At 33.9% G+C, this 26,621-nt stretch overlaps 2 protein-coding genes across 3 annotated transcripts in view; both read right to left on the reverse strand.

Annotated features, from left to right (window-relative positions):
• Positions 1-320: 320 nt before the first annotated feature.
• On the reverse strand, positions 321-7,298 carry ptgdsa (prostaglandin D2 synthase a). 2 transcript variants are annotated; one of them, XM_051120906.1, is made up of 7 exons: positions 7,222-7,298; positions 6,385-6,524; positions 4,270-4,346; positions 4,082-4,192; positions 3,880-3,981; positions 569-594; positions 321-476 (listed from the first exon to the last, which is right to left on the reverse strand). In XM_051120906.1, the coding sequence occupies exons 1-6, from the start codon at positions 7,234-7,236 to the stop codon at positions 569-571; spliced, it is 471 nt and encodes a 156-aa protein (XP_050976863.1). In that variant the 5' UTR covers positions 7,237-7,298; the 3' UTR covers positions 321-476. The 2 variants fall into 2 exon arrangements, with proteins under 2 accessions (XP_050976863.1, XP_050976862.1); XM_051120905.1 differs by having other exon boundaries at positions 7,144-7,288.
• A 175-nt stretch (positions 7,299-7,473) lies between these two features.
• The window catches only part of slc27a4 (solute carrier family 27 member 4), a 30,913-nt gene continuing 11,765 nt past the window's right edge, over positions 7,474-26,621 (reverse strand). The window contains exons 7-13 of the mRNA XM_051120895.1: positions 26,301-26,410; positions 23,597-23,806; positions 23,208-23,334; positions 19,686-19,823; positions 19,431-19,595; positions 16,337-16,483; positions 7,474-13,100 (exon numbers count right to left, since the gene is read on the reverse strand). Of these exons, the coding sequence (XP_050976852.1) occupies positions 12,943-13,100; positions 16,337-16,483; positions 19,431-19,595; positions 19,686-19,823; positions 23,208-23,334; positions 23,597-23,806; positions 26,301-26,410 (1,055 nt within the window). The 3' untranslated portion in view covers positions 7,474-12,942. The remainder of the gene's footprint in view (positions 13,101-16,336; positions 16,484-19,430; positions 19,596-19,685; positions 19,824-23,207; positions 23,335-23,596; positions 23,807-26,300; positions 26,411-26,621) is intronic.

The following is a 26,621-nucleotide window of genomic DNA, read 5'->3' on the forward strand; positions in this document are numbered from 1 at the left end:
GTTCTCCTTATCTGCTTATTGACTCTAACCTGTTTCTGCCTTATGTTCTTTGTGCCTTGTTTGCTTTGGCTGAAACAAAGAGATTTAATATTTACATGATTTTATTAAATAATTGTTTTTTTTTTTTTGTGGAGTGACTTTATATAATAAATGTTTTAAGTTTCCAAAACAAAACAGATTTGCCCTGCAACAGATTTTTCAGTCACAAACACACAATAACCAGCGCACATATTTTCCGTTAGCACAGAGTCTGTGAAAAAAGCTAAACATTTATGCTCAATTCTTATGTTAAACTCCAAATGTGAATAACACACAACATGAACAGACACAACAAAAACTTTTATTTTTGCCAACAACTAAGCACAGCAAATGACAAAGACATCAGTTACAATATTACAAACTGTCATAAAATAACATCATGTTGGCACATTAGGAAAAGGATGTGTGTTTCCTCCAGCTCTAAATGTGTTTTGGAACTGAAAGAAAGAGACAAAACAAGTAAAAATCAATGTGATAAAACAATATGTGAGGTTATTGGTGAGAAAACGGATTGATGAACCAGACTTACCTAACTTCCTGAAGGAGGACAGTTTTCTAAAAAAGAAAAAACAAAAATGAGATATTTTAAACAATAAATAAACACTTGAATGAATTGTGAACAAAAGTTCAGTCGCACATTGATTGCCTGTTCTTTAACAATTATTTGTGTGTCTAACCATGTACAATCAGATGAAAAGTATGCCATGTCTGAAGTAGTTGCCAAGTCTGCAGAAATTGGGCTAGTTTAACACTATTGCAATGGGTTATTTTTCATGTTCGGAGGTTGAAGTGACCCCAAAAACGTGATATTTCCCAAAAACTCTGGAATGCGAATTTTACCAGGAGAACCCCACCAAAAAATGTGTATTTTACCCTTGGGAACATGACTTTTACCAGGGGATAACCCAAAACGCAATTTGTCTAGTTTTGAGTGGCAGTTGGTTTTGTTGTGAAAACCTGGCAACCCTGGAAGTATGTCTGCATTCATAGCATTTGAAAAACAGTGAATAAAAAGTGGTGAAAAGTAGCTGGGTGACCTACTACTTCTGCCTGGATTCTAAAGTGTGTCTTCAGTGGACACTTCACTGTCTCACGATTTCATGATTTCAGACGCACTGAGTTAGACATCAAACCAAATATCAAATGATTAAAATGTTCTCCTTGAGTGTCCTATCAGAGTAATCCACAGATGCTGACTATCACTTTATCAGTGAACATGAGTCATTATGTTTGGCAACCACAAAACTGTCCAAATACTTTGTGTCATCATTTTGAACAGTATTGCTTAATCATTCAAACCCTAAAAAACCTTGTACACATTCATTCAGTTCTAAGTGTGGCTTAAAGAGAGCTAAAAATAAAAATTCTGTCATTGTTACTCACCATCGTGTTGTTTTAAACCTGTATGAGTAGGGCTGTAAAATCGATTAATCGTGATTAATCGCGTCCAAAACATGTTTTATGTTATAAATACAGTTGAGGTCAAAAGTTTACATACACCTTGCAGAATCTGCAAAATGTTAATTTGAGGGATCACACAAAATGGATGTCATTTTTTATTTAGTACTGATCTGAAGAAGATATTTCACATAAAAGATGTTTACATATAGTCCACAAAAGAAAATAATAGTGGAATGTATAAAAATTACCTGGTTCAAAAATTTATTTTTGTTGAACTGCCTGCTGTTCTTCAGAAAAATCATTCAGGTCCCACAAATTCTTTGTTTTTTCAGCGTTTTGTGTATTTGAACCCTTTCCAACAATGACTATGATTTTGAGATCAATCTTTTCACACTGAGGACGACTGAGGGAATCATATGCAACTATTACAGAAGGTTCAAATGCTCACTGATGCTCCAGAAGGAAAAACAATGCATTTAAGAGCTGGAGGGTGAAAACTTTTTGAATCTGAGGGATCAGGGTAAATTTAGATCAGGGTAAATTTAACTTATTTTGTCTTCTGGGAAACATGCAAGTATCTTCTGTAGCTTCTGAAGGGCAGTACTAAATGAAAAAAAAATATGATATTTAAGCAAAATAAGGAAAATGTACACATCCTCATTCTGTTCAAAAGTTTTCACCCCCGGCTCTTAATGCATTGTGTTTCCTTCTGGAGCCTCAGTGAGTGTTTGAATCTTCTGTAATAGTTTCATATGAGTTCCTCAGTGTGAAAAGACGGATCTCAAAAACATTCAGTCATTGTTGGAAAGAATTCAAATACACAAAAACGCTGAAAAAGCAAAGAATTTGTGGGACCTGAAGGATTTATCTGAAGAACAGTGGGCAGTTCAACAAAAAAACACAGCTGTGGATCATTCAGGCAACAACACAGTATTAAGAATCAAGCATATGTAAGCTTTTGAACGCGGTCGTTTTTATAAATTCAACTATTATTTTCTCTTGTGGACTATGTGTAAATGTGTTTTATGTGAAAGATCCTATTCAGGTCAGTAGTAAATAAAAAATAACATGCATTTTGTATGATTCCTCTTATTTTGGTAAAATTTTGATTGTAAACTTTTGACCTCAACTATACATATACATATAAATATACACAGAACACACACACACATCTATTATGTAAACACTTTTGTTTTGGAAGTGATTAATCATTATGTATGAGTTTCTTTTTCATCTACTTAACACAAAAGAAGATAATTTGAAAAATGTGGGTAACATTAGTAGTTGTTAAGTAGTTGACGGTCAGTGTTGGGGAGTAACTAGTTACATGTAACGGAATTATGTAATTTAATTACAAAATAAATGTAATTGTAATTAGTTACAGTTACTGAGAAAAAATGTGTAATTAAATTACAGTTACTCTTGAAAAATGCCAGTGATTACAAAGGGGGTTACATCTGAATTTTTTCACACACCCACCCCCACTTACAGATTTAATTGACTTCTTTCATAAGTTGCATTAACTGCTCTAAAATGAGACACCAATGTTTCAGGAGTTCAGGACACAGAATAGGACACATGCTTATTCGATAACTGTTTTATTTCCTATTTAGGTTTATGCATAAACTTTATTTTTTAAGATTGTTTTTTCCAAGACATTGTTAGATTTCTGTCATAACTATGCAAACATTTGATTTCAAACCCAGTTTCATAGCTATTAAACTATTTCTTGTTATGATGTTATTTATGTTATGATCTTGTTATGACATATAGAGCGGTGACCCGAGTTCGATTCCCGTTTCGAGGTCCTTTGCCGAAGCCGCTCCCCTCTCTCTTCCCAGCTCTTTCCTGTCATCTCTCTACTGTCCTATCACAATAAAAGGCATAAAAAGGCCCAAAAAATAAGCAAAAAAAAGTGTGAATTTGTGGTGGCTGTGCTTTAAACTAAATTATTACACAGCTCGGACTCATTTGGGGCAACTTAAGTCAGTGCTATATGCTTGATAATTTTTCTTAACAGTTGAAAATATTAGAAATTTAGAAAAGTAATCAAAAAGCAATTAAAAGTAATAAGTTACATTACTTTAATAAAGTAATTGAAAAGTTACACTACTTATTACATTTTAAATCAAGTAACTTGTAATCTGTAACCTATTACATTTCTAAAGTAACCTTCCCAACACCGTTGACGGTACCCATTGACTTCCATACTGTTTTTTTTTTGTTTTTTTTTTACATACTGGAAACCATCAACCGTTTGGTTGCCAACATTCTTCAAAATACTTTGTGTTCAACAGAAGAAAGAAACTCATACAGTTTTTGAACAGCCTGAGGTTGAGTAAATGATGACTTTTTCAAATGATATTTTTTGGGCGGACTATCTCTTTAAGTACCCAGATCAAGACAAACTTGTAGGTTTAAGTAATTTAAGTGGTTTACCAGCAGCTGGTGGGGTCAGTATGGAGTCTTTAGAGAATCCTTGAGCCGTGGCATACGCTCTGAACTTCTCCATCACATCCGCCCTCAACTTCTTAGTACGACCTACGGTGAAATTACAGGCACTGAGAACAACTTGCAAACTCAGGGGAACAAGAACGCCTTCTTAAAAAGCTTGAGCTGACGTTGTTAATCACAGGCTCACCATAAAGGGCCACTTGTGTGAAATCCTTGTTAAACTTCTTGTATTTGAGGACCAGGGCGTACTCTGTGTAGTTTGTCTCCACCACAGTAATATCCTTCACCCTTCTGTGACCTTTAGTAACAATAAAAACTGAATGGTAGAATCATTTTCTCAGGCTCTGATCAGTCATGTCTTAAATGTTGACTCACGAGTGCTGTAGTAGGTGAATAAGCCCGGTACAGATGTCTTCCTATAGATGTAGACCTTAGAATGACAGCCAGAGGAACTGCATATGATCACACACAACAGAGACGGGAGATATGAGACAACAATCATCACACAATGAGTGAATATAATATAATATAATATAATATATAAAACGGTTAGTTCCTGTCCTCAATTCTGATTGGTCAGCAGTTGTGTTTTATTCATGATAAAGCACGGCTATGACCACTTCTGTGTTTCACTGAGCAACACCCTTAGCAACATAAACAATGAATAATATAACATCAAAACTGTTCCATGTATTATGTATTTAGGCAGAATTAATTGCTTGCCATTTACTTATTAAAGTATGAGTAACCCCTGCTGGCCTTATGTTGCATCTTTCATCTTTAATTTTGAGACCACGCCCTTCCCCATCAGAGAAACTCTTCTCATGGGGAGATGTGTTTATGTTTGTGTGGAAGATCAAGGTTTCTAAAGCAAAGAGGGAAAATTACTGTATTTATTAGTTTTCTGTTCCAGGTATGATTCTCTGTGTCCATATGTCCATCAGTTTACACTGTAATGACACTTGCAGATGTTTTCTCATGCTGAGAGATACGCAGATGTATGTGTGTGAGAAAATATCATATATGGTGTAAAAAAAATAAATGACACAGCGGATAAGAAAATGTAAGCAATAAGGTACAAGAGGCCGTGCTGTATTGTGATTAATTCAAATAATGTCAGTAAGTTAAAACCAAAAAATCATGTATTGATATATTACTGTTTTGAAGGAAGTTCGTTAAATGCTAGAAAAATGACACAAGAATTATCACACGGTATGATAATATAATATAATATAATATAATATATTTTAATATAATATAATATAATATAATATATAGTTATTTTATAAACTATTCTTAACTATTTTAACAATATAATATAATATAATAATAGAGATTTTTTTAAAATAGCTTCTATTCTTAACTATTTTAACAGATAAGAATTATCAAACAGTATTGAAATATAATATAATATAAACTAATATACAGTTATTTTATACACTATTTTTATAATATAATATAATATAATATAATACAATACAGTCATTTTATAAACTATTCTTAACTATTTTAACAGACAGGAATTATCAAACGGTATGCAAATAATAATATAATATAATATAATATAATATAATATAATATAATATAATATAATATAATATAATATAATATAATATAATATAATATAGTTATTTTATAAACTATTCTTAACTATTTTAACATAGACAAGAATTATCAAGCAGTATGCAAATAATATAATATAATACAGTATAATATAATATACAGTTATTTTAGTTATTTTATAGACAAGAATCATCAAACAGTATGCAAATATAATATAATATAAACTAATATACTGTTATTTTATACACTATTTTTAACTATTTTAACAGACAAGAATTATCAAACAGTATTGAAATATAATATAATATAATAGTTATTTTATAAACCATTCTTTACTATTTTAACAGACAAGAATTATCAAACAGTATTGAAATATAATATAATAGTTATTTTATAAACTATTCGTAACTATTTTAACGTAGACAAGAATTATCAAACAGTATGCAAATAATATAATATAATATAATATAATATAATACAATATAAAAATTATTTTAACTGTCAAAATGACAAGAGTCATCACATGTATGCAAATATAATATAACATTATAACAATATAATATAATACAATATAACAGTAATTTTAACTGTCAAAATGACACAAGTCATTACATGGTATGCAAATATAATATAATATAATATAACAATTTTAGGATAATAATAATAATAATAATAATATTTGGAACTATTCTAACTATTCTCAATTCATTGTAAATTAAAACAAATAAAACAATTGTCTGCAATATGTTTCTCAGTTTTAATAGAGTTAAAAGTGCTGTTGTTCTGAATATATTCAACTTTGAACTGGTTTTATGTAAATAAAAACTTATGCAATAGTATAACTATATTATATTATATTTTATTATATTATATTTTACTGTATTATATACAAATATTTTTTCCTCTTAAAACAATCATATGTGAAACCTTAAACTCCACATGGTCATGTTGACGTTCCCATTCTCCTTCGGCTCCACCGTGCCCATAGAGATGGTGAGTTTGCTTCTGTGCCGCACAAAACGTGGAGAATCATAGGCCAGACCGACCCGATACCACCTCCCTGCAAACTGAACAAACACAATCCAGCTCATAGCACACAGACATCACATCTTAACATAATAAACATAACCAGACAACGTCTTGGAAAAACAACAGTGAATCCAGCCAAAAAATATTAAGCCTGATACTAACAGCCAGTCAGTATCAGATAACAGAGCTGTGCATTATTTGTGTTTATTCACTAATATTTTAGGCCTTCCCTTTTAAAAAATGATTATTTTTTCATTAAGTTGCTTTAAGTACTTGGCAGCAAGTTTCTTTGTTGCAACACTGAGTGCGTGACCTTTGCCCTGACCTCTGTTTGTCTGCACTGTCTCTACTGTTAATGCAATCGCTGTCTGAGAGCATCTCCTCAAACAACCCAGCAGAGCATTACCCTAATCAACATGGAGAAACAGCTTGTTCATGTCAGTATTCAAACCTTAGACAAGAAAAACACAAAACGTCCCCAAACAAACATCACACAAACATTATTCAGCTGTTGAAATCTCACACCAGCCTGAACTCAATAAAAGAATGTAAAACATGATTTGTTGCTTCATAACTAGCAACAGAACAAGCTACACTCCTACATAAAGAGGCACTAGAAGTCATTTTAAAAAGAAAGTACACAGCTAAAGTTCTCACCCTCTGAAGGTCAAAGTTTTTCTGTGGATAGACGATGGCGTGAATGTCAGTCAGGAGCGTGAGCAAAAAGATGCTTACCAAGGTGATCTTCATGGTTACGTTGTAGGAACAGCCAGGGATTGTGACTATTCAGGGTCTGCCAGCCACATTAGCTCCGCCCCCTCGCCGATCCAGCCAATCGCACGCGAGAACACACCTAACAGAGAGACCATTCATTGAAGGTACCATGTTTTAAATGTACAAATGTTACAATTTCCATTCCATGATGTCATACAATTCTGCTGGTTTGCAACATTAGACACAATGAAGTAAACAGGAGCAGAGACTGCAGAGAATTTATATATTTTTTATTAATATTGATTCTTGGATGCCATTGTTTTGAAAGAGCATGATTTACAGCTAGTCTTTAAGACAAGAGGACTTCAGTGTGACGCGGCACACCTCACACACCTCCTCTACATCAACACACACTCACATACACACACACACACACACACACACACTGCCGGCTCACTCATAGTTTCCCTTCTCTCATCTGCCTCTGCATGTTGTTCCTGAGTACTGAACAGAAATAGACAAAATAAAAGTGCACTGATGATCAGTCTTTTGACAAGGGTGACAAACTGGTACAATTCATAAACAAAACTGAGAAAAAAGTTTTCCTGCTTGACTAACAAAACACATTGGCTTTGGTGCTCCATAAAACAAGATAAACTTATGTTATTTGAAAATGGTCCTTTGTAGCTTCCACAGTAAGTAATCAGTTAAATATAAAACGTTACATATCCATCACAAAATAATCACCAATGAAGACATCAACACAATTTCGGATTGCAAATCAGCCATTGTGAGCAAGAGGAAGGAGTGTTTATGTTCTGAATGAGCACAACCTAGTGGACATGAGAACAACTTCGCATTTCACCTACTGTCACAATCTTTTGAAGAAAAACAAAATGACACTTGCACACACAAACTCATACTTTGAAACGAAGTTTGGACTGAAAACAGAAAACGGATTGTTTTTATGGTACAGTGGAAGAGAAACTCAGTATTTAAAAAAATAAATAAATACAAAATTATTCACAGCACTGGCTTTTGCATTTCACATTGCTAATGCCTTTACAATATATGAACAAAAACATTAAAATTATTAAAACTGATGGTTGCTTGAGTGTGTCTGCAAGTGCGTGTCTTTTTAGGAGAGTTTAAAAGGATGGTTTAGCCAAAAATGAAAACTTTCTCATCATTACTTGCTTTTATGTTATTCCAAACCTGTGGTTTTATTTCTTTTCTGGAACACACAGAGAACCTATGGACAAAACTCAGCATAAATATAAACTTGAAATTGAAATTTACTGATTACCTGCCTCGCCTGAAACTGCTATGTTATTACACCAGGTTTGCTGTCAATGTGGCATTGCTTTTTAAATATGTGAAATGGAGAAGGACATCTAAAGCTGCAGTGATAGGCATATAATACACTGTTCTTTTTCTCTCATAAAAGTATCATATGGCTTTGGCAGACCTGAAATAAGCCGCTTGGATTTTTTTGTCCTTTTCTGCGGCATTAGCATACAGGTTTGGAAAGACGTGAGGGTGAGTAAATAATGACAGTTTTCATTTTGGGTTTAACTGGGAGAAGTAATCAAGTGAGGCCTCAGCAAAAGCTTCCTGGTGAGGATTTTTGCTGTCATAGGACACAAACTCTAACACACAGATTTAAGACGTCATCTTGTGTCTAAAATATAACTCAGTGCATAAGATGTGCTTTTTGTCTCGTTCACACACCCAGAACCAAAAAAAACAACAACAACAACAACCAAAAAAAAAAACAAGCAAGATTAACGGAGAAATAAAGCTCAAACCACAAATCATTGCACATCATTCTTTACAAAATTATTTTAAAAATGCAAGTGATAAAGGTAAGTGAAAACAACTAAAATAAAAACAGAAAAAGGTGCCGATGGAGACAACTGCATCTGATTGGCTGACAAAAGACCAATGACATCACTACTGCACCCTTGGCTTGGAGTATCATTTGAAGTCTAAATCACATGTACAGCTATGTGGGTAAATCTCACTTCATCAAAAATGGAAAAAAAAAGAAAGAGAAAAATGTATACATTTTGAGTGAACAAATTAGTTCCTTTTTTACTGTTGTACTAAGCTTAATTTATGGTCCATCATTTTTTTTTATCATTACGTTAATGAGAATGAGAATTTTTTGCTATTATGGTAAAAAATATTTTTTTTATCATTACGGTAATAAGAATTAGGATTTTTTTTGTCGCTGTTGTTATGGTAATGAGAAAAATATTTTTTTTGCTATTATAGTATTAAAAACAATATTGTTTTATCATAACTGTAATGAGAATGAGTTTTTTTTGCCGTCATGGTAATAAGAGAAACATTTTTTTGTCATTATGGTAATGAGGATTTTTTTTGTGATGGTAATGAAAATTAGATTGTATTGTCATTATGGTCATGTGAATTAGATTTATTGTCATTACAGTAATGAAAATGAGATGTTATTATCCTTATAGTAATGAGAGCATGACTTTTTTGTCATTCTGGTAATAAGAATGAGTTTCTTTTGCTGTTATAGTAATAAGAACAAGATTTTTTGTCATTCAGGTAATGAGAATGAGTTTCTTTTGCCGTTATGGTAATAAGAACAAGATTTTTTGTTATTACGGTAATGAGAATGAGAATTTTTTTGGTCTTGTATGGTAATAAGAACAAGATTTTTTGTCATTACGGTAATGAGAATGAGAATTTTTTTGGTCTTGTATGGTAATAAGAACAAGATTTTTTGTCATTACGGTAATGAGCATGAGTTTCTTTTGCTGTTATGGTAATAAAAACAAGCTTTTTTGTCATTACGGTAATGAGAATAATAATTTTTTTGGTCTTGTATGGTAATAACAACAAGATTTTTTGTCATTCCAGTAATGAGAATGAGTTTCTTTTGCCGTTATGGTAATAAGAACAAGATTTTTTGTCATTACGGTAATGAGAATGAGAATTTTTTTGGTCTTGTATGGTAATAAGAACAAGATTTTTTGTCATTACGGTAATGAACATGAGTTTCTTTTGCTGTTATGGTAATAAAAACAAGCTTTTTTGTCATTACGGTAATGAGAATGAGAATTTTTTTGGTCTTGTATGGTAACAACAACAAGATTTTTTGTCATTCCAGTAATGAGAATGAGTTTCTTTTGCCGTTATGGTAATAAGAACAAGATTTTTTTGTCATTCTGGTAATGAGAATGAGTTTCTTTTGCCATTATGGTAAAAGAATAAGATTTTTTTGTCATTCTGGTAATGAGAATGACTTTCTTTTGCCGTTATAGTAATAAGAACAAGATTTTTTGTCATTCCGGTAATGCGAATGAGTTTCTTTTGCCGTTATGGTAATAAGAACAAGATTTTTTGTCATTACGGTAATGAGAAAGAAAAGTTTTTTGGTCGTGTATGGTAATAACAACAAGATTTTTTGTCATTACGGTAATGAGAATGAGTTTCTTTTGCTGTTATAGAAATAAGAACAAGATTTTTTTTCCATTCCGGTAATGCGAATGAGTTTCTTTTGCCGTTGTAGTAATAACAACAAGATTTTGAATGAGTTTCTTTTGCCGTTATGGTAATATGAACAAGATTTTTTTGTCATTACGGTAATGCGAATGAGTTTCTTTTGCCGTTGTGGTAATATGAACAAGATTTTTTTGTCATTACGGTAATGATAATGAGTTTCTTTTGCTGTTATGGTAATAAGAACAAGATTTTTTGTCATTACGGTAATGAGAATGAGTTTCTTTTGCTGTTGTGGTAATAAGAACAAAATATTTAGTCATTACAGTGATGAGAATGAGCATTTTGTTTTTGTTGTTATGGTAATGAGAACAAGACTTTTGTCATTATAGTAACTAGAATAAGAATTTTATTTTATGGTAATGAAAATGAGATTTTTTTGCCATAATTGTAATGAGAAGAAGATTCATTTTATTGAGTTTTTTTTCCCATTACAGTACTGAAAGTTTGATTTTTCTTATTATGATAATGTCGGATTTTTTGTCATTATGGTATTGAGAATGTCATTTTTTTTTTTTGTTGTTACAATAAAGAGAATGTGATTTTATTGTCAGTGTAGTAACGTGAATTAGATTTTTGTCATTATGGTAAAAGGTTTTTTTTTTTGCATTACAGTAATGATAATTTGTGTGTGGAGGAGTGTAATTATTATTTTTAATGAAAATAAATGGCAAAATACTTTAAAACAGAGTTCATATTCATTTTTCTTTTTTTGATGTTGTGGTGATGTATGGCCCAGACTTGTTCTTGGACAGAGTTACCAAAATAATGTCAAAACAGTTTTATGCTTTCCCACATCTGTGCTGTACGTTATTACATAGTGGCCAAAACAGTGACTTGCAGAAATTCAAGTGCTGTCACACAAAATCATCTCATCACACGTGCACGCACACTTAAATACTTGCTACGATATATAAATAAATAATCAGCTGTCAGTGGACAAGGGAGAACAGGAAGGTTCGCTAAAGGAGATCGAGCAAAATACACATGGAATGGAAAGGATGCCCATAGATGTAGTGCTGGACACTTTGCATGATGGGAATTTTCATGGACGTACAAGCAAGGTCTAGAAAATAAGCTAGCTGTTTAAGAGACATGGAAGAGACGTCTAAGGTCAGGTAGTGTAATGATACAGGACGAGGGCAATAACACTATCTGGTGACCTGACAGTAAGGCACAGTGCTCTGTTTGCGTCAATCATTCATGCTGCTGAAAGAAAATCTAGAACTCTGATGACAAATAGCCTATATCGCTTTCCCTTCATTCTCCTCTGCTTCCGTTCTCTTCCTGTCAAGACGGTTTTTAGTCCTGGCGCCACTTTGAAGACAGATAGGATGTTTGCTCTTTAGCACCAGAGTATTACACGACTTCATTCGTCCTCCATGCAAAGTCCACTAATAGTGTCCTGTAGAGAGTCCTCGTTGGGAACTTAACGGTCTTCACGTCTAGTTAAACGAAGCAAACCCACAAAGCCAAGTCTGCACAATGTCGCACGGGGCTGTTTGTTAAATCCGCTTCCATGCTGACACTGCATACTAAACATCTGGAGAGGTAAATGGACACAGTAGCAGTGCAATCATTGACGTCTTCAACGAAGCATGACTTGTAAATAGATGATGAGCTATTCTACAACTTAAATATATTTGGTGCATGTTGTACATTTAAATAAACAGCATTGTTCAAGTCATGGCAGCTGGCAAGTGCACAGCCAGTGCTGGGTTTGTATTGCACGTCGATCCACATGGTTTTGGTCAGGGCTTGAGGGCGCATTCACGACGGCAGTCGCTTGTCAAATCCATCAAAATTATCGGTTGTCAGTCCCCAGTCCAGAAGCCAGGCGAGCATTGTGCAGCTGAGGCAAAGGGAAAGCTTTACTATTTGACAGACGTGTGTTTGGTCCTTGTGCCTTTCCTTGCTGTTTGTTTTTTTGTACTCGTGTTTGCTAAATTGCTTCATTTTTTGTATTTTTCACTTTTTTTGTTTTCATAATGGCTGGCTGGCTGAACGCCTCCTCAGTCCCGTCTCGGTTGCAAGAGAGGTGGGCTGTGAGAATTAATCAACGGGGACTTGAATATGCGTCCAGAATGCGTTCCTGCGGCCCCTCACTGGTGTTTGCTGAGGTAACGAGGGGCGGAGTGATGATTGGGTGGGGTTTGAGGGCTGCTGAAGGCGGGGTGGTGAGGGAATGAGTGGAGGTTGGCAGTAGTCTCATAATTTCTGCTTTCCTGAGACGATGCTGCGATGGAGCTCTACATTCAGCTCCACATACTGTCCCTTAGTGCAGTCCAGGAAGTAGAGTTTGTCGGAGACGACGTTAGGGTCGAATCCCTCCCGTCGCATGTCTGTCTTCTGGAATTTGAAAGTCCCTGAAAGAAAATAATACACACACAAGTAAGAAAAACAGCAAACTATTCTTTTTTGTTTAGATTTTTTTTATTTTTGGCATTTTTGCCTTTTAGGACAGGACAGTGTAGAGCAGACTGGAAGCCCTTTTACACTGTGCCTTGGTGTACTGGACACTTTTTGGCCTGATTATCTGTTTTAACCCATATGTCAAGTTCAAGGGCCTATAAAAATGACTCATATAGTAATTTTTTTTTTTCAGACTTCAGATTTTCTTAGAGACTTACATTCTATATCTTCCCCAGTCATCAAATTTAATTCAACCCTAATCATGTCAGAGAAAGACTGCCATAAATTGGGCACATGATGCAATATAACTTATATGCATTGTCTCACGTTAAAGGAGAAGTCCACTTCCAGAACGAAAATTTACAGATAATGTACTCACCCCCTTGTCATTCAAGATGTTCATGTCTTTCTTTCTTTTAATGTCAAACGCTCATCTTGTCTTGCTCTCTCTGAATACTGAGTGTATTCTGGTTCAAGATAGTTAGGGTATGTTGAAAAACTCAAATCATATTTTCTCCCTCAACTTCAAAAATCATTTCAAAATCATCCTACATCGCTGTAGTACCGACACAGTCTTTGCAAAGTGAACATGCAAAGAAGGTCAAACACCCTCAACAATAAGGTAAAACAGTGATATAGGACGATGTCGAGGGAGAATACGAGATGGGAGTTTTTCGACATACCCTAACTGTCATGAACCGGAAAAAAACAGAGTTCAGGCAGAGCAAGACAAGACGAGTATATAAATTGCGAAAAAGTATATAAATTGTATTATTTTTATGAAAATAACAGATCGTTTTGCTAGATAAGACCCTTCTTTCTCGGCTGGGATCATTTACAACTGCATTTGGGATCGTTTGAAGCCACATTTAAACTGCATTTGGGACGTTCAAACTCGGGGAACCACAGAGGTCCACTATATGGAGAAAAACCTCAAAAAACAATTTCTATACAACTGAAGAAAGAAAGGCATGAACATCTTGGATGATAAGGGGGTGAGTACATTATCTGTAAATTTTTGTTCTGGAAGTACAGTACAGTACAAAACGTTCATTTCTGGATTTTGATAAGAGCGTTAGACTGTGTAAAAAAGGCACAGTATTCACAGAGTATCTGCAGAGGTTTTAAAATGATAATTTAAAACCTGCAGAAAGAAAGATTAAGAGATTTCATTAATTGAGTGCAAAAAGCCTGCCTTGTTGGCAGAAGCTATTTCCACTAACTACGCCCACCAATGTGTGGTTGGGCTAGACAACACTGCAAACAATGGCTCCAGTGGCACAAGTGGTAAAGTGCGTAGCGCAGTCTTTTTTTGATGCAAACGTCCCGAGTTCGAATCCACCTTTTGCTGAACTCTTTTCACATTACATATTAGATCACATTTTTTTTTTAATAAACTTGCCCCTCTTATGGATTTTTGAAAATTAGTTTTCATGCAGTGTGTATACAGCTCTGAAAGTGCTGTATAAAGTTATTGTGTAAAGTGATTGTCAGTAGAAAGAGTCGACTCTGAATCACTAAAACAAGTCATTTTTTTAAATGAATCCCAAGCTTTTTCATGTTGACATCAACATGAAACATTAGCATACTGCCCACCCACTTCTTGCACATGCAGACCTGGGAAAACTTGAACCTCCCCTCCCTCAAAAACTAGTGGATTCGTGTGGATAGCATCATGTCGAGAAGACGCTGTGCTCTGCACTGTGAGGGAAAATCTGTTAGGGTACAGTTAGGGTATGTTCTAAAAACTCTCATCTCATTTTCTCCTCCAACTTCAAAATCGTCCTACATCGCTGCAGAAGCACCGACCCAGTGTTTACAAAGTTAACGTGCAAGAAGGGTTAAAAACCCTTTACAAAAAAAGGTAAAACAGTGATATAGGGCAATTTTGGGAATTTTTCAATATACCCTAACTGTTTTGAACCAGAGCAAGACGAGCGTTTGTGGTTAAAAAGTGTGTGTGTACATATATATATATATATATATATTTCCTCGACTGGGATCATTTAGAGCTCTTTAAAGCTAAACTGAAACTGCATTTTTAACATTCAATCTGTTGCGCACCACTAAAGTCCATATAGTGGAGTAAAAAATGGAGTAAATTATCAGGAAATGTTTATTCTGAAAGTGGCGTTATCCTTTAAAAACTGTTGCTCTTATTTACTCAGTAGCATGCAAAATGCGTATGTAGTTGTGTGTGTTGTGCTCGCTCCGCACAGCTTGTAGGTCTCTGACTATCCATCTAACAGCAACATCTGCTCACTTGCTATTGTCTAGAAATGTGTCGAATAGTGAATGTTTATCATTGTTATTACTTATAGTTATGATAAAGAATACAGCAATACGTTGCTGTACAAACTGCAGTGCTTTATAAATACGTTTTTGCATTGGGCTAAGGCATATACCATGGCTGTTTTGGGTGTTTAATGTAATGATGATGGGCGTCCCGTTTCTGACATGCACTACACGCAGTAGAGGAATCACAACAGACTGGGAAATCGACCAATCACAGCAGATTAGTGTCACGAAAAGGAAAATAAATAAAAATCTGAATAAATCTTACAATCTATGCACTGCATGCATTATATCAAATATGAATTAGGCAATAAACAGAGTGCAACCACATCCAAATTATGTATTGAACATGTTCTTAAACTTTCCTTCCAGTGACAAGGTAGAATTAAATTACAGATACAGCCTATTGTGTAATTAGGACATTTCACATTGTGTAATTAGGACATTTCAGTCCCTAAATTTTTGACCACATAAAATAATATTTTTTAATACACTATTTGCGATATTTAAGAATTTTCAGGACGCTAAATTTGAACATACTTAATTTCAGGACATGTTAAAACTTAAAGGACCTATGGAAACCCTCATTATATCTTGAAAGTAGTCTGAAAGTGGTCTCTTAAAAATGGCTGAGAAACAGCTCTTTAAATCCCGTTATGGGAACAATGCTTTAGATCTGGCAGTAATGAAATGTTGCATTATTTAAGGTGGAACGGAAAATGCCAATACGTTACTGGCAAATAGAAAACTTGATTAAGCCTAGACTTTATACTCTGAATTTACATTTTGAGTTCTGTTCTACAATTGAATGTGACTGACTTTGCCAGTTTTATCCTACACTATTTAGCAGGGGTCAGTTAACAGACTAACCTGAGTTAAGCAAGCAATATTTTACCTGTTTTGTTCACTTCTGGTAGGAAGCGCAGAAACACGGGCCGGGCATAGGGCGGCAGGGCCTTCTCCAATTCCCGGCTAAACTTCGCCAGGTCTGTGCTGTGGTCGGGGTCTGCTATGGCTGCCATCCCTGCCTTGCCTTCAGCACCTGAGAAAAAACATCCATATGCATCACACAAGAGCAATTTCAGGTCCAGTAATGAGGAGGCTGAACTGCATAATCCAAGCCTATAAGCATAAAGAGACACTGAGTCACCATGAATTAAAATAAACTGGCTAAGGAGATCATTGCCTCGCCAGGTCGTATGTCACCGGTCCAAGGACGGAGATCTATGATCTACTGTAGACAGGAAGAAAAGCAGTGCTGTGTTACATTACTGCCCTGCTACTCTTAAGAAAAGTAACACTTAATGGTGTTCAGTCGTGAAGAAATTATGTTTTTTGAGGAAAACATTTCAGGATTTCTCTCCATATAGTGGACTTCAATGGTGCCCGTGAGTTTGAACTTGGTTTCAGTGCACCTTTAAATGGCTCTAAACAATCCCAGCCGAGGAAGAAAGGTCTTAATTAGTAAAACAATTGGCTATTTTCTAAAAAAAAAAAAATTACAATTTATATACTTTTTAACCTCAAATGCTCGTCTTGTCTAGCTCTGCGTGAACTCTGTGTATTCCGGTTCAAGACAGTTCAGCATTTTGAGCTTAAAGAGTATATAAATTGCAATTTTTTTTTAGGTAGATAAGACCCTTCTTCATTTGCTGGGAACATTTTGGAAGTTTAAACTCAGGGGCACCATAGAAGTCCATTATATGGACAAAAATCCTGAAATGTTTTCCTCAAAAAAACGATTTCTTTACGACTGAAAAAAAGAAAAACATGAACATCTTGGATGACAAGGGGGTGAGTAAATTATCTGTAAATTTTTGTTCTGGAAGTGAACTTCTCTATTAAAGTAACAGCAGCCAAATAAGCTAATAACACAGCTGCTGTGATGTCTGTTAACCAAAGAACAAAAGAAAAAAGAGGCAATCAATAACTTTTGTAGCTTTAAGGATCTATATTTAAGGTTTAGCAAATTAATTCAATTTCTGTTTATTTCCTACTTGCTGAAGCACACAGGTAAATATTGGGCGAAGTTGAAGATTGTTTTAAGTGCATACAAATTAGAAGTTATTTTTTAAAGTCTAACAAATGTTAAAATTTACAGCTCTTAATTATACTGTAATGTTGAATTTCTGTAGTCAATGGTTAAATATTAGCAAAAAATAATTTCTTAGAGACACCAGTAATACTGGTATCAGTCATAATTTTTTTTAACAAATATTAAAAATATACTGTCTTTATGTAGTTTCTACATTAATTTGAAGACTGAATGTAAAATTATTGCAATATAAAAGTTTAAAAACTTTAATGTTAGGTGGGTGATTAATTTCAGAAAAACATGCAATTAATTAGTTATTTCTTTATTGATTGACAACACTAGTTTTTATTTTAAAAGGGAGTTCTTTTTGCATAGCTACACATGCAAAGATGTGTTGCATTCTCAGCACTGCCACAAGAGGCACTATAGCAGCCATCTGAGTAAAATCCACTGCCGTTAGTTTTCTCCTCGATGTCATCTACAAGTTGGTAAAAGTTAAATGCTAACTATTTTAATAAAATACATCTGGTTTAATAGCATTTGGGTCACATTAGCAAAATGTCAGCAGAATTTTGCAGTCACAAATTGTCCATTGTTAACAGCATAGCGATTTATGAAGTAAAGCTCTCAGAGAAGTCACTTTTAAACCAACTGTTTGGCTAACACAGTAAATTCATACGACCAATCTGAATCTGTTGCGAAATCTGTGTGGGAAAATGCTACAACTGTGTGGATTCCAATTTCAATCCCCCCGATTATGTCTTTGAAAATTGTAAAACAACCTTTCCCTAATAAAAGTACAGTTTTAGTAAACCCTGATGGATGGCTTTGTCCATTTTTCTGATTCCTGTTTGTATGAAAACACTTCTATCGTTGTTCTGTCAGCTTTCCAATATGTGACCTTAGACCACAAAACCAGTCATAAGGGGCAATTTTTTTAAATAATCTGAAAGCTAAATAAATAAGCTTTGTCAGGACAGGATGATATTTGGCTGAGATACACCTATTGTGAACTCTGGAATCTGAGGTTGCAAAAAAAAAAATCAAAATATTGAGAAAATCACCTTTAAATTTGTCCAAATTAAGTTCTTAGAAATGCATATTATTAATCAGAAATTAAGTTTTGCTATATTTACGCTAGGAACCTTACAAAGTATATAAACAAATCGATAATTTTGACCCATACAATGTATTGTTGGCAACTGCTACAAATATACTTGTGCTACTTAAGACTGGTTTTGTGGTCCAGGGTCACATATATGCAGTCTTGTGTGTATTCATGTGCATTTGTGCTAACGCCAAGCCTAAAGAAACCCCTGATGATTTCAAAATCTCACATAAACAGTTTTCCTGCATTGTGGGTTTATCGATTTGCATGTAGAGCCTTAAAACATTTTGATGTTCACACTTACACATCTATATGTTACAGGCCCACAACGGATCTGCTGATGACATTGTTTTGAAGGTGAAAGTGTATTTTTCAGGCAGCAGTCTCAAATGTACAGAGCTATATTCAGCACTCTGCTGCCATTCCTTTATAGATCTAGTGTAAGCAAAACCGGAGCCAGGCCAAGAGAAGACTTTGTTTGGCTGTGCATTCCCAGAATCCTTCAGGAGCTGCCGCAGTCAGCTTTGTTTAAATTAATTATTCTCTTCTCCACACACTCACTGGGCACCCGATGATTCATGATACTTAAAAACTCAGAACATTTAAAGAAACAGTTCACCACATAACAATTCTGCACACACTTTACTGTCACAAAATCATTTCAAGTTGAATCTTAAGACTATATTGTGTGCAATCTTTTTGGCAGTTAGCCATTTAATAAGCGAGATAATTGGAAAACATAGTTCCTTATGTGATTTTTATATAGGATGAACTGTAATAGGTGGGAAAACAAATATAGAGAAAGACAAACAGAAAAACAGAAAAGAGTGAGAATTGTGTGACTACCTGGCACCTCCACTCCATACACCACCACATCTTTCATGTCCAGCAGGCGGCTCAGTGTTCCCTCCACCTCAGTGGTGGAGACATTCTCTCCTTTCCAGCGGAACGTGTCTCCCGTGCGGTCCCTGAAATACATGTAGCCGTAGTCGTCCATCACCAGCACGTCCCCTGAGAGAGAAGAAGCCAACAACTGCTATGATCCAGCTGAACGTATGGAAGAAAGAGTGCGGTTATGTAGAGCGTTTCAAAAGACAATACCTGACAGATAGGCAGTATCTCCTTTTTTGAAGACATCATGGGCGACCTTTTTATTAGTGGCCGTTTGATTGACGTAGCCGTCAAATCGTCTGAGAGGGTCGCTCTGAATGATTCGCCCAACCAGCTGACCAGGTTCTCCTGAGAAACGAAATAAGGAAATGGATTTTAAATAATATGTTTGCACTTTCTGTAGTGGTTGAATGATATAAAAACGTTATAAATGATTTGTTTTTAAAGAAACATTGTCCAACAGCGACACCAGCAGGTAACTGGTGATATGATTGGATATGACTGGGTATGTTTGGGTGTGATTGGTTCAGTAGATAAATCCTGCCTCGTGTTCGTGGGAGTTTGCGAATCAGTCTGAATTAACAATATAACGGCGTTAATGGGAAGATTCAAGAATAAAAAGTAAACAACTCACACACTTAGATATAACCACTTTGTTACATCAAAATAAAACTTAAAATGATATGAGAACATGATCTGTGGGAGTTTTTAGTGAGTAAACAGCTTGGTGAAATTTAAATTAAATCTCCATGTCTGTGACCAATATTTACCAAGCTTTGATGACTGATGATCCGAAAAATTCAAAAATAGTTAACCATTAACAAGAATAGCTGAACATAAGTTCACAAATAAAATATATTTAGGGGCCAAGCACCAAAGGTGCGATGGGACCTATTGTAACCACTGGGAATCATCTTCTTCTTCTTAACCATAGCAAGTTTGGAGTCTCCAACTCAAACTCTCTAGCGCCACCACTTGTCCAACGTTTCACTCATGCTTATGCTAAGAACTTTTGAACCGTACACTTCAGATGAAAAATTCGTTTTTTCCTCTGAATCCTTGGCTCATGCCAAGTTGAATGAACACCAAAATGTAAAAATCGTAAGGTTTTTTCGAACTCGTCCTAGATGGTTTGTCTGATTTTCACTAAAATTGGCTCCGATCATCTTCAGACCAAGCTGACAAAAAGTTATGGAAATCAAGTTGATTAGTCAAACCGTTTTCGAATAACGCACAAACGAATTTGCCGAAAAACACACAAAAAGGATGTGAGGCTATGTCTCTGCAACAGTTTGGCGAATTGAGACCAAACTGGGTGTGTGTTATAACAAGCATGACCTGAGGCTACTTGCACAGTTTGGGCACAGCGCCACCTAGTGGTCAGGAGATTGGATTGGATAAAATTGGATATTTTTTGCCTATAACATCTGAATGGTTTGGCCAAAAAAAAAAAAAAAAAAAAAAAAAAAAAAAAAAAAATCACATAACTGGTCTCTTTAGATTCGGAGGAGCATGTCGAGTCAAACCATACCCAAGTTTCCCATGTCAGCCATTCTGGACGTTGGCCATTTTGAATTTGTTTGTAGATTCTATATTTTACAAACGCACTGGCATATCATTACAAAATTTGGTATGTACATTCGGCACCATGCCCTGACGATACTCAAAACGTAAACTTGGAGGCAGCAGTACCATGTGGTCAAAAGTTATAATGAAATTTCTAAAAATGCTAATAACGTTTCTTTAAGCCTATTGTAATGAAACTGGTGTTGATATACTCCTTGGGTCATGCCGAGAATACTGATACCAATTATGCCAAAATTGGCTGAACTTCCTGTCCGCCATTTTGATTCATGTTAAAAACCTACTTTTTCAACTACTTTTTGACCATTAGTTCGATTTTCACCAAATCTGACTCGGATCATCTTCAGACCATCCTGGCAAAAATTTATGGATTTTGTGTCGATATACCAAGCTGGTTTTGTTTAACGCATCAACAAATTTGCTGGAAAAATGCCAAACTGCATCTGTATCTCTGCAAAACTTTGACATATTTACACCAAACTTTGTAAGTGCTATTGTCACCTCACACTGACCACGCCACATCAATTGGTAATGACCTATTGGTCAAAAATAATAAACTATTTATTAATCTTTAATAATAATAATAATAATATATTTTTTTTTTTTTTTATATATATATATATATATACACACTACCGTTCAAAAGTTTGGGGTCAGTACATTTTTATTGTTTCTTTTTTTTTTTTTTTTTTTTTTTTTTTTAAGAAATTAATACTTTTATTCACCAAGGATGTATTAAGTTAATAATTAAAAGTTTATTAAAAGTTCATAATAAATAATTTACATTGTTATAAAATATTTATATTTTGAATAAACACTGTACTTTTTAAACTTGTTATTCATGAAAGAATTCTGAAAAAAAAAAAAAAAAAAAAAAAAAAAAATCACAGGTTCCAAAAAATATTTGGCAGCACAACTGTTGATATTATCCAACATTGATCATTCTAATAATAAATCCGCATATTAGAATGATTTCTGAAGGATCATGTGACACTTAAGACTGGAGTAACAGCTGATAAAAATTCAGCTTTTCATCACAGGAATAAATTCTATTTTAAAGTATGTTAAAATAAAAAACATTATTTTATATTGTAAAAACATTTTGCAATACTACTGTTTTTTTCTATATTTTTAATCAAATAAATGCAGCCTTGATGAGCATAAGAAACTTCTTTAAAGACTATTACAAGTCTTACTGACCCCAAACTTTTGAACGGTAGTGTATATATTTATTTATTTTCCAAAATGCTAATAACTTTTAATTGCATTAGTATATGTAATGAAACTGATCTCAAAATATTCCTTGGATCATCAAAACCTACTTAAAAACTCATCAGATCATCTTCAGACTACGCTGAAACAAAGTTAAAAATGGATTTTGTGTCGATAGACAAAACCGTTTTTGTACATCAATGCAACAAATGTGAGGCATGATGCCAAAATTACTCAGAGGCTTTATCTCTGGAAAGCTTTGACATATTGACACCAAACTTTGTGTGTGTCATTGTTTCCTCACACTAAACACACCACATCGATTTGATAACAGTGCCACCTATTGGTCAAAAGTGATAACCCATTAAATCATATTACTAGTGGTTGTTTTTATGATTCTTTTTACCCATTGCAACTAATATTACCCCAAAATGGCTTCAATTACTCATTGCTTCAGTTTCTTTGTTGCTTGCTGCCTTGCTTGCCTAGTGCTTGGCCTCGTAATTGTTATAATTGAGGAATAAATATAAAATGTTAAAAAACACTTGATGAGATTCATATTTGGCTTTAAATAAACAGAATATTGACTACATTGGTAATGTAAAAATCTAAGTGTAAGTAATGTTTATTTAACCAAGAAAATGTGAAAAATGTGCAATTTGATAATTCATGTCCCAATAAAAAAAAAAATAAAAAAATAATTAAGGAACAATACAAGCAATTATCCAGTTGAGAAATGAAATTTGTCAATGATATCATCGTTAATTTTTCAATTATATAATCAGGCAGATGAGTTTTGCAATACGAGAGTGTACGTATACAGCTAAGATTAAATAGACTTATAGTAGTTGTATAATTAATTACTAATTATTCATTTGTTCATTAACTTGAGTTAATCGTTAATTCAAGCCTTTGGCATGAGTGTGAGTACTGTACCTGGACCACATGGGATACAAACTCCATCAGGTCCTCTGATAAGCTCCATGGTCTCCTCGTCCACTTTGACCAAGCGGATGGGGTAAAAGAAGGGCAGGATCCGGCTATTAAATCCACAGGCGCCCGTCTGCAGTCCAAACAACATGTTACAATCACCTCACGCTTTTTAAACTAAAAACTATCAAGCAAAATGAAAGCAGTCAATAGCCAATAACCACCTGTGCTTGATTACTGAACATCTTGTAGATGCCCTCATAAAACGTACACAAAGCAAATTACCGCAACTCCTTTTTCACGAGCATTATCCACTATTGTGAAGGTTTACAACTGTGTTACTCAAATGCTGTTTGCAGACATTCCGTCTAAAGTGCGCTTTCGTGAGGGCAGACCTTGTTATCGAAGTTGCCCAGGCTACAGTTGCACTCGGTGGCGCCGTAGAACTCTGCAATCTGTGGGACGTTGAAGCGAGTGGTGAATTCCTCCCAGATGGACTGGCGAAGGCCGTTACCGAGGGCCATGCGAACCTTGTGCTGGCGCTCCGTGTCCTTCTTCGGCTGATTCAGCAGATAGCGGCAGATCTCGCCAATGTACTGGACGATCTGAGACATGAGACTGAAAATTAGTTCTCCAAACTCTCTTAAAGCTCTATTTCCATGCAAAACATTAATATTAATAATATAATTTGCAATAACACAACTACACTAGCAGTCCAAATATTTTTAATGTTTTTTAAAGAAGTCTCTTTTGCTGACTAAGCCTGCATTTTTTTTTATCCAAGACACAGCAAAAGCAGTATTTAAAATATCTGCTTTCTATTTGAATATATATTAAAATGTAATTTATTTCTGTGATTAAAGCTGAATTTTCAGCATCGTTACTCCAGTCTTCAGTGTCACATGATCTGTCAGAAATTATTCTAATATGCTGATTTTCTGTTCAAGAAACATTGTTTATTACTATCATTATCAATGTTTAAAACTGTTGAGTACATTTTTTCAGGATTCTTTAATTAATATAAAGATCCAAAGATCAGCATTTATCTGAAATAAAAAGCTTTTGTAACATTATTACCTATACTATTCAAAAGCTTGGAGTCAGTATAATCTTATTTATTTATTTTTTATTTTTTTGGAAAAGATATTATTGAAATTAATACTTTTATTTAGCAAGGACGCTTTAAATTGATCAAAAGTGATTATAAAGACATTTATGATGTCACAAAATATTTCTATTTCAGATAAATGCTGTTGATCTGAACTTTCTATTTATCAAAGAAACATGAAAAATTCTACTCAGCTGTTTTCAACATAATAATAATAATAATAATAATAATAATGTAAATCAGAATATTAGAATGATTTCTGAAGGATCATGTGACTGGAGTAATGATGCTAAAAATTCAGCTTTGAAATCACAGGAATAAATTACATTTTAAAATATATTCAAATAGAAGACAGTTATTTTGAAATTAAAAAAAAACATTTCAAAATTTTACTGTTTTTGCTGTACTTTGGATCAAATAAAAGCAGGCTTGAAGAGCAGAAGAGCTCTCTTTAAAAATATGAAAAATTTTACTGTCCAAAAACTGGTACTGTATATATTTTTAACTTAAAAAAAAATAAAAAATAATAATAATAATAATAAATATAAATATAAAAATTAGACATTTACCTCTTCGTCCAAAAAATAAAAAATAAAATAACTAAACAAAAAAACAATAAAATAGTATACATAAATAATATATACGTAATAAGTATAAATATTACAAATTTATTTTCTATTTGAATATATTTTAAAATATAATTTATTCCTGTGATGCTAAAGCTGAATTTTCAGCATCATTACTCCAGTCTTCAGTGTCACATGATCCTTCAGAAATCATTCTAATATACTGATTTGATGCTGGAGAGACATTATTATTATTATTAATCATTTTGAAAACAGCTGTGCTACTTTATATTTTTGTGATCTTGTTTTCAGGATTCTTTGATGAACAAAAAGTCAAAAACCACAGGATCTTTTGCAACACTATAAAAAAATGTCTTTACTGCCACTTTTGACCAATTTAATACATTCTTTCTAAATAAAACTATTAATTTCTATAAAAGTATTTTCAGCTAGTACAGCTGAAAAACTACATCCACCTTATTCTTCAATGCTAAAGTAATCAGCCACTATAAATAACGAGAAGAATAGCAACGTGTAGTAAATAGTAAAACTGTCTGCACTACAAACCAGTGTGTTCACAATTAAGATAACACATTAAAATAATATGGTAAGACACACCAATTTGCAATATCAAGCAGCAAAACAAGCTGTTTTGTACAGCTAAAAATAAAATTAGTTCTATAAACTCTCTTAAAGCTCTATTTCCATGCAAAACATTAATATTAATAACATAATTTGCAATAACACAACTACACTAGCAGTCAAAAGATTTTTAATGTTTTTTAAGGAAGTCTCTTCTGCTGACTAAGCCTGCATTTTTTTTAATCCAAAATACAGCAAAAGCAGTAATATTACGAAATATGTTTACTATTTAAAATAACCGCTTTCTATTTAAAAATATATTAAAATGTAATTTATTTCTGTGATTAAATCTGAATTTTCAGTCACATGAACCTTCAGAAATCATTCTAATATGCTGATTTGCATACCAAGAAACATTATTATTATTATCAATATTTAAAAGTGCATTTTTTCAGAATTCTTTAATTAATATAAAGATCCAAAGATCAGCATTTACCCGAAATAAAAAGCTTTTGTAACATTATTACCTATACTATTCAAAAGCTTGGAGTCAGTATAATCTTATTTTATTTTATTTTTTTGGAAAATATATTATGGAAATTAATACTTTTAATTTAGCTAGGATGCTTTAAATTGATCAAAAGTTATTATAAAGACATTTATAATGTTACAAAAGATTTCTATTTCAGATAAATGCTGTTAAAAATAGCTGGACGCGGATGAGACCGGAAGCCAGACCCATGAAATGTACAAATGGCCACTCCCACTCTTACGGGAAAAATAAGATGGATAGGCTAAATTAATGCTTGTATATTCCACAATAGCATACAATCTATTACTCACTGTGCAGTTGTATTTGATACAGTCATCCCAGAACTTTGATGCGCTGAACTTCTTCCTGATCACAACAGTCATTCCATGGATCAGACACTGTCCAACTCCCACTATGTTACCTGCCAGAGAAAGAACAGCTCTGACCTCACAACAAACCTACCGCTTACTTACAGATTAAAGACTCACACACACACACTAACATATGCCAGCTTAAACAATAAAATACAAACCCAAGCAATTGGACACAAGTCAAAGGACCTTATATAGACAAACTAACCACAAAACTGTCACACAGGAAGTTGCCTGAACCAAACTCTGTGACAGGAAATA

Source organism: Labeo rohita, chromosome 10 (genome assembly GCF_022985175.1).
Source record: "Labeo rohita strain BAU-BD-2019 chromosome 10, IGBB_LRoh.1.0, whole genome shotgun sequence".
Lineage (NCBI taxonomy): Eukaryota > Metazoa > Chordata > Actinopteri > Cypriniformes > Cyprinidae > Labeo > Labeo rohita.